Raw genomic sequence first — 9,972 nt, 5'->3', positions numbered from 1 at the left:
GACCATTCATATCACGATTCTGTTCCAGAAAGTAATAAAATCCAGGGTTTTATCACTGCGAAATGATCAGTATTGAACCCTTTAAAATCTTTAAAATTATTAGAGTGTTTGAGGTCAGTGTTTCAATACGTATATTTATTCATGGAAATGTCATCTACATGATGGTTGAGAGTGTATCATATTATTACATCATTACTAGTAAGTTAATTCTACATTTGTTCCAGGTCAATCCATTCTTCTAGATATTCTTTAAAATTGTTAAAAGGCTTGATATTTACCCACCTCAAAAAACATTCCACTATTATTCGCTACTATTAAATTAGATAATCTGCATCTGCTTTTAGAAAAAGCTACAGGATTCTGTCACTTCCATCTATTTAAACCTTAATTATTACTAATATCCCTAATATCTTATATGAATTTTTGTGCAAGTTTTCATGTCATGGACCTAGGCATACAAAAGTTTTATAATTCAATAAAACAGAACGATCTTTAAGAAATAGAAACTCCACAATTGCATTGTGTTTATAGGTGTTGCTTTGACGTTTTGTGAATTCGTATACTACTTGGATAGTTTTTTTCTTCTTCATAGTATCTTGTGACTTCAATTAATGTTATTCCAAACTTTTCGGCATATTGACAAACATATTTGAATATAGAGCCTATTTGGATTTATTTTTTACAAAAAAATATAAAAAGTATTTGTGTATATATTCCTTGATTTGATTTCTTCTTCCCATAGACGTTCTCGACTGTTAGATTATCAACAAGAATTGATTAATCAACTAATCAGCGAACTACTCCAATCATCATCGATAACAAGTGAAACAACATCTAAAGAAGAATTTTTCAAATCAGTTGAGAATGGTCTGTTTTCATTACCGGAAAATTTTTTTTCTATCCATAAGGGAATGCGACTATGGTGTTTAACGCTACATCATCTACCGACAGTAAGCTGTTTCAGAATTTTTTATTTAAATAAAAGTTTTAGTTCGACCATTGGATTCTTATGTGGAACTTTAAAGTCCTCACTATTTCTCCTAATTATGTCATCTTTCTAAAAAATTATATATGTCTAAATAATAAAATAGTTGTCACTTTAAGGAATAAAAATGGAGTCCAATAGTTCGATAGTTAGGATGGTCAAATCTCACCCATTACGTAGCAGGTTCAAGTTCCGTTTCTCCTGGTTCGATTTAAGCTTTACTACATAATTTAGCTAAAATCTGAATGCACAAATTTGTTTATAGCAAGTGAGCTAATATTTAAAAAAAAACATGGGTTGTGGTTTAGTTAAAACACTGTTATATAGGTTGATCACAATCAATGTATGTTAATAGATAGGTATATAAGCGAAAGTTTATAGCTTAGTACTGAATCGTTCTTGGGCTGTTCTATACAGTAAGCAAACTGTTTATTATTGCTTCAAAAACTAAATAATCAATATTGAGATACTAATATAATTGAGATTCACCTCTTTCAATCAATTTTATGCACTTTCTTGATAATTTCATACATTCATTTTGTATTACCATTGCAAGAATTAATACTTTTCGAACTTAAAAAAATTTTATTTTTAGAAAATTCAAACCAATTATTTGTCAAAATTTATTCATGATTTCCTTCGACTTCGTCAGCTTTGGCCAACTACAATGAATGAAGTAGGTTACGTTATCTCTGCTCTTAATCTTTCACTTACTTTCTTCAATCCTTCATATTTTCTTTTATATCATAAGAGAGTTGTTATCTAACAATTATTTTTTATCCATTTTTAATAGTATTAGTATATGGAATCTTTTAGTTCCTTAAAACTGTAAACTACAAAAGCAATATAGAGCATACCATTCCCTATATTATACAACAGTTTATTGTGAACAGGCAAATATTCTGATTTAATGACAATCATCGCGTTGCTAATTAGATTATTTGGTAGAAGTTTTAACATATAGTTTTTTGAATCCTCACTTGCGGGCTCAGCTAAAGTAAACATATAAAGAAAAGACATCCAAGATCTAGAAGTAACCTGGGTTTTCACGCAAAATTTGAGAATGAATAACTTTTTTATGTATCACGTAAAACGAGTAGTGCAAGTACCTTTGTACGGTATTCAAACCGTTTAAATTGATATTGGAAAATTAATTTTTAGCGTCATAGGTTCAAAACTGTGTTGAGCATATCGGATGCACTATTCGGAATCGTTTGCAATAGAGCACTTGTATCCATCTTTCGGCTTTCTCCCCTTTAAATGCTAAACTTCTGAATTCATCTTAATTTCTTTTATGTCATTTCACTTATTTATATTTTCTTGGATCACATCTTCAATGCTTATTCTGAGATTTGTCCAAACAATTTCATCTCGTTGTGTTAGTAGAGTATGGCAACTTAAACTAATGTGCATACATAACAGACTGTACTTTACATTTGACTACCTGGGACATCCAGTTCTTTCTATGTAGGTTATACATAACACTCAAATAAACAATCTCCGTAAATTATAACCCTAAACCCCATAATCTCTTGACTTGAACTGTAAGTAACAGCCCCTTATCCCAACCCTAACTAGAAACAGTATGGGAACTCCTACAAATCTATTTTCGTCTTTATAAGTGTTCGGGAAGACAGGGAGTATCTTTGTTTAGACGAATTTATATGCCGTTGTTTTTCCAATTTCAAGACAGAACATATAAAGGTCCTTAGTGATTTAGTTAATTATACTAAACCTATATACCCTTTTTACTACTATTATTATTTATTTTCCATGACCTAGTCTTCTACAGACTGTTTTCTGATCGGACAACATTAGGCTAAAACTCACTGAAGTCGTTTCAATCTTCTCTTCTCACTATACTATCACCATGGCCATTATTTCCGTTACGAAGCAAGACTTTAGGGTGAAACAAATTAGCCCCGTCAATATCTTTTTAACTTTTAGCGATTTTCTAGACGTTGATACCATAATGAAATTATAAACCTCATGTATCTCATTTCTCATGAACTAATCATAGTTGTATTTATGATATGTTTTGAACATGCTTTGACCGCTCATCAGTTTATTTAAATTTGTGTACTTATGTAGCAATTTTACAAGTTCTCTTATCCATCATTTGTCATTCTCCCTTTTCCATTTCAAAAATGTCAATCTCTAATCATTGACAGGATCTAAAGTCTTTATTTTTGATTAAGTTAAAACTGTCTTATGTTAAGTTACTTTATAGTTCCTACAAGTAACCTAGACGGTCATAAGATTTGGTCATGGTCATTTGGTCCTTTGTGTTCGGAATGTACGAAACTCTTGATGTAGTCATTTATTTTCTCTTGTTTTTTGCTTGTTGTGATCGGTGAGTCATGTTGGAAATCTTGGCTTTGTCGAATTTTCTAATAGAAAGCTCCATTATTGAAGGTTGTTAATCTATCATTCTTTTTGTCACAGCTGAATTCACAAGTCAATATAAGACAGACCACCATTGAAAATCTGGAAGCGCTGGATGGCCGTTTCGTTCTAGTATGGGACTCAGAATTGCTAAGTGGTGCTGGATTTGAGACATGTTTTATGATAATTGAAAAGACTTTCTGATGCATGGACTATTCTTGTTTTGGAATCATCGTGAAAAGTATCAAACTGCTATATCTGAGTTCTAAATATCACTGTGTCACTGTGTCGAACCAGTATGAATCGAACTTATTTTTATACTTTGTAGGATAAGTTTTCGACTTTTAGACATTTTACGTCGTAGACTCTAACCATGGGTTTTAAAAAGATTAGGATGATACTATCTGAGGCCCAATATAAGGTCGTTTTTACTAACCGAAATAGGATATCAAAATAAGAAAAATTTCAAGCGACCAACTATGTACTTACAAGTAACCATAACTCTCAGTCTAGCAAAGTAACCTGATTCTCTTGTGTTTACTTTTTTGTTGAGGACATTAAGATGCACTAAGTCACACACACACACAGTATGCATGTCCAAATACTCGGGTAAGGATAAAAAAGGCGTAATGTGGTATTATTGGAAATATTAAGCCAGGTGAAATAATTTGAAATGTATCTCTGTGTGTGTGGGGGGGGAATAGCTTCTTGTGAATAAAGTTATTTTAGTTGCTATAATTATTAGCTTGTCACGGAAAGTATTATTCTCATTGTTATCTGGTACGTAATTCCATCATCACAGATATTTTGTAGATTATCAACAATAGTCTGATCATCTGATATCTATTCACTTTGAATCTTTGGTGTTTGATTTTGTTTAATGAAATTATCAATTCACTTGACCCATTCACCTAGTATTTTGTCGGCTCACTGTGCTGTCATAAAAACTACTCTATCCAGACATATGTCCCAAACACACTCGCTATTTTACTTATTTTAGATATTCAGTTTTAATATTATCTTTTAACTTGCAAATTCATTTTGTCTTCTAAAATCATATTGGCCGTGTATAATCTTTTCTACTTCCACTGATAGTTTTATTACTTCTACTACTCTGTGATTTGTCTTGATATTTTCATCTTCTTGTGGGGATATGGTGTGGCAACTTCAACGGATGCATATATTTTCCAGCTTCTACGTCACGTACTGATTGATGAAGAGCAGATAGCATTGAATAACTATTTGTCCCTAGACTGGGACCTCTGAGAAGCTGACTCTTCAAGGACAGAACCTGGGACATTTAGGCTTTCAGGTTAATGGTATAATTGTTCTGTATCACCTACCAACTGAAAATGTACACTATGGACTTTCTACTAAGTGGGTGTTATACTATAAGATTTAAAGATCCTGAATACATGCCGAGTTATTACTGTTAAGGGATCTTAAACTGCAGTTGGACAACTTCCGAATGTTTCTTCAGCTAATATCAGTTCATAATATTACACTATTCTTCACAAGGATTCATTGAATTACTGTAATTTATTTTGTCAATTTGTGCACTTAACTTTGAATAAACCTACTGTTGAATTTTATTATTATTAATATAGGCTGCTTCCATATTCTATCCTCATTTACGTGAAATTATATATCAATTGAAACATATTAACGATTTCTTGAGGCTATGCTTTCCTGATGCATTAAAAATGAATTATGATTCACAGTTAACTATTCCGATAACTGATAATCTGAAGTCTCTTTTATCATGTAAAGTAAGTGAATTATTGATTTTAATCTTATGCTGAGTACATATTACACTTTTTTCGATCTCCTTAAGATTTTTCCGTTTACACTTTGTCATAACAACTTTACTCTATCCTCGATTATTTTTATAACATACATTAAAACTAATAAAAATAATATATTTGCAATATCCCAATGAGTGGGAAAATTAAACTTTTAAATTTTCTGATGATTCTTCACTCAATATAAGCCATTTCTTCAGAGAATCAAGTCAAAACTTGGTAATGGCATCTACGAATACATTAAAACTGGTCTTGGAGACTGATGGATTAGACCAATACACCATATGTGTATGACTTAAATGAGTTTTAGTTTATTTAGCTTAATTTATCGTTTGAAATACTATTATCTGTTGTATTTCGCATGTAATATAAAATGTCGATACACACAACATTCAAAATATTATGTGTTAATCACCATGCTTTTCCTTTTGTTTTTTTCTCTTTTGAGCAAATCTTTATCATATTTTATAACTTATTCCAATCACATTTTTGTCAATTAAATTAATTCTTATTAATAGATAACAAAATGTTACGTAACGGATATTTGTGTAGAACAGAATATCAAAGCTGTCAAGCGCACTTACGATTTTCTTGTAACTTTTAGATTACCACATCTACCAAGGGCGATAGGACAGTGCATATATACGATTCTATGCTTTTTACTATGGTATTTATAGGTTATATATATATATTCTGTCCTACTTAATTTAAAATACAGCTAAGATCAAACAGTTTGGACTTTCAGCAGTCAAGTTGCACGATCGAATCCTGCTCACTGGATAGTATTACATTGTGTGACTCAAAGTCGAGTACATGAAAGTCTGTACTAGGTTATTTGTAAGAGGATTCTATCACAATCAATTTCATTATACTATTATATTTCGTTTAAATGATTGTATCAATAACTCTGTGCTCATTTAATTGGTTTTGTCTGTTGATAAAGCTGTTCGTGCATGTTTTGTAATTTACTCCTTGGATTGTATGACTTTTTTATACCATCTATCTAAAACTGGACAGTGTTTCTTTGTGTGCTTACAATTAGGTAAGTAGCCTGCATAGATAAAGGGGTATTAATGAAATAGGTAGTGGTGATTTATGACATAATCTTTCCACTTGTTATGTATGTAATAATCGAACAAAAACGAATTGACTCATAATGAATGAATGTTTCAGCTTGTCGATTACTACCTTCAAATTTCCACAGCAAAGTAGTATGTTTATATCCACATCAAATTATATCAACGATATTAGCCACTTACTCTTCGGTTATTTTCCTATGTTCTGAAATCCTAGTTGTCTGAGTATTTGGACCATTTTTCTTTCTAATACTCGACTAATTAACTGTGATTGTTTCAAATATATTAACTAAAGCTGATATACAGTTGACTAAGTGTTTGTAATGTTGAATTACAGCCTCATTATTTAAAAAAATGTCAGCTGGTTTAGGTTAAATAATTCCAAGTAAATTTTATGTTTTGTTAAAGAAGCTTAATGGTCATACTACTGACCATACCCAAATTTGTTACCAGTAAGGTTTTTCTCACATAACGAACATCTCTGATGATTCTTATTTTAGTACAATAAAGGATATCGCACATATTCCAATAGATTTCAAGTTATGGTAGTGAGATCTAAAAGTAAAGAGCTTTTAAATCTAAAATTACTTTAAAAAAGATTTTACTTGATTAGCCTTCAATGTAACTGCGCTTTAGGATCTGCCATTGCTATCCTCGTGCTTATGACCTTCACCACTAAATCAGTTTCCACAAGAAGATATATGTTTCCATAATAAAAACAGTGTACAAGCGACAATTACTTGTAACCTAAGTGTAACTTAATTGAATATATAAATTGTTTAGTTAGTTAAAGTAACATTTTGTCGTTTTGATGGTCAGCTTTAACCGACTATCCTAACATTCATAAATGAAAATGACCTTCCCTTGAGTGTATACTTCCATCAGATCGAAAGGGAAAAACAAAGTACTTAATTTCTTCTTTGAAATGTCAGTCAAAGTAAGTTGTGACTGCCTAGTGAGCGAGGAAAAACATATCCAGTCAGGTACATCAAACGTAAAAGATTATCCTATTTACAAAACTGATTTTGCTTTAGTTCTACTGTGAATCTGTTTGTTAACTACTCCTTATTGTTTGATAGTACACTGCCTTTCTGACCTATATATCTGTTTATTGACTTTGAGTATTTGAGTTCAGGTGATCAAGTATCCATGATCTATTGGACCATTAATTCCACTGTCTAGCCTACTGTATTGATCTGGTGTCCAGAATAAGACAGGCAAAACCCTGTTTTCTCATCGTAACAGTCGTATTTTCTACATTTTATGCAGCGACACAACTCTTTCCGAATAAAACTATATTAAGGCAAAGTGATACGAAACGACATTTATTTGTAAAACCAGCGATAATCAACCTATCGAAGTGGTCTTTCTACTCTATAACTGTTTTTTTGTATCACACTATTGTTTCATTTTATTAATTGAAATAATTTAATCTAAAATGTTTTTTTCCTGTTGTTCTAGCTTGGCTTATCTTTGATATTTTGTTTACTCGACGCATGTGCTCGTGCCTCCAACCCCGCTGATCCATCAGATTTGTAAGTTTATTTATACCTGTTCATTAAACTTGATCAATACTACATTATCTCACATAGAAAATCATACCTGTTAGTGAATAATAATAAATTAGGTTTTTATATTGAAAATTTTGTACACTGTTATATGAATATATACATGTCATGGCTCTTTTTTATTTCTCTTTTCTAAATCTATGTTTATCAAGTATTCAATTCGGAGCGTATTTTAGTTATGCCAATTCATTTATTGATCGTACTTGCATTAACAATACCACTGATGAATGCGATTACGTTATGGAGTCATTTCCACATTTAGCTTCCATTCTATTGTTGTATATTAAACCATCGAAATATGGTCTGTTAACTAATGATCATTTGAACACATTTTGTGATTTAGCAACCAAAACCATTAAAACATCAAATAATGATATTACTAAATATACCACTTTTACTACTACTACTACTACTACTAGTAATAATAACAATATGGATATGAATCAGCAACTATCAACTGGGATCATTGATTCACCTACTGCTATCCATACTTCAGTTTCATCGCTATCATCGTCAAGTTTGACACAATGTTGTACCACAGTGAGTAACTCACACAACTCTACCTTGAGTAATCATTATCATGCTACTCAACAACAACACCTTACTATGGACAATTCAGCACAGTCAACGAATTCACAAAGTTCTGAAAATGTTGTATCAAATATTGCAAAAAATTCCGATGATCTATCTGTATCAGTAGTTGTTGGTTAGTAGTTAGTATTAGTAGTAGGTTCATATCTAATAAATACAAATATAGAATTTAGTAAGCAGGAGAAAGAGGAAAATGCAAAAACCTGTTTTGTTTTCAGTTAAGTAAGTTTTTTTTCTTGTGTATTTGTTTGTTATTTGTAGTTTTTTTCTCTTTTTATGTTCAACTTTGTTTGAATTCAATCTTGATCATTCTTGAATCTACTTGGGATTTCTGTATATAGTGAATCTGTCTGTCCATATAATAGTCCTATTCTACTATCATGTGACTTATAACTCTTCACTATCAGGTTCCGAAATATATTGGATTTTATAAATTTTTCTTTCTTATACAATATCTCCCCATCAATGCATGCTGTATCTCCGAAAGAGGCCCACACAGATCCATACATATTGGTCTACTTAAATTTAATTGGTCAATATAGAGAACCGGCACTATTTACACTTCGTGTATCTGGAGAATTGATTTCCACCCCTCTTGGCCTCTCTGGTGTAGGTATAACACTAAGTTCGAAAGAGAAACAGGCTCTTCTAGACTGAATACTGATAGACAGTCACCTATGTGTTGTCCGACTAAATGAGAAAATAAGAACACTGAAAGATAATAACATGCACCGTTTTTTTCTGTGCCTGCGCTCCCGCTGACCGCGATTTGGATGAACTAAAGGATGAGTTCTATAGAAAGCCTTCTACACTCCTACAAAAAGCTAAACGCTTGGATGTCGTAATCTCAGCACGAGACTTGAAAACCAAAGTGGAAGACACGTAGGTGGACCTTGCAGAGTCCGAACATAATCAGGAACAAAGGCAATTCAAACATAGATTGATAGAGTCTACTTAATGATCGCAGACATTGGCGGAAAGCTATGTAAAATTTGGGAGCGACAGGCAATGGTAGACAACTTTCGTACTTATCAAAGAAACGGCTATTCAGTATGCAGAAGTTAGTGGGAATATTTTTGAAAAAGATAGGACAATGATCCACCTTTAACACTGGAGACTGGAACAATGAGTAAAATACTGCGCAGAACAGTTTAATTGCTTTCCGCCTACCCTTTGGTTGCTTAGCTTTTCTATGCAGCCCGATATCCAAATAAAACCTCCCAACTCTTATAGAAGTAAAAAAAAGCCATAACTGATGTAAAATGAAGGAGAGCAGCAAGCCTTCATGAAATAACCGCTCAAATCTTTAAGGACAGTGGTTCAGTTTTAGCTTTTAGGTTGACTGAGATCTCAGTTAGAGTCCTGAAACTGGACGTAATCCCACCTGAATGATTTCGATCGCCGACTGTTCCGGTTCATAAGAAAGTACAAAAATGCATCCAGTTCAAATTACATAGTTTTTAAAATATTAGCCTCAATAGTCATCTAACACCTGACTAAGACCCATAAAGAGTAAACTCGGGAAAATCAGTCTGGTTTTAGAACTTGATGAACATTTGTAGACC

At 32.2% G+C, this 9,972-nt stretch overlaps 1 protein-coding gene across 1 annotated transcript; it reads left to right on the top strand.

Moving 5' to 3' along the window:
• Window positions 1-1,580: 1,580 nt before the first annotated feature.
• Smp_031400.1 (hypothetical protein) lies at window positions 1,581-8,912 on the top strand (the record flags this gene model as incomplete). The annotated part of the gene is made up of 4 exons (XM_018792439.1): window positions 1,581-1,661; window positions 4,978-5,139; window positions 7,710-7,783; window positions 7,969-8,912. Coding segments are annotated over 4 exons (876 nt in total), but the record flags the coding sequence as incomplete, so codon positions are not given.
• Window positions 8,913-9,972: the final 1,060 nt, after the last annotated feature.

Source organism: Schistosoma mansoni (genome assembly GCF_000237925.1).
Source record: "Schistosoma mansoni, WGS project CABG00000000 data, supercontig 0288, strain Puerto Rico, whole genome shotgun sequence".
Lineage (NCBI taxonomy): Eukaryota > Metazoa > Platyhelminthes > Trematoda > Strigeidida > Schistosomatidae > Schistosoma > Schistosoma mansoni.
Note: the sequence above shows the minus strand (reverse complement) of the source record. Positions and strands in the feature narration are given on the sequence as shown.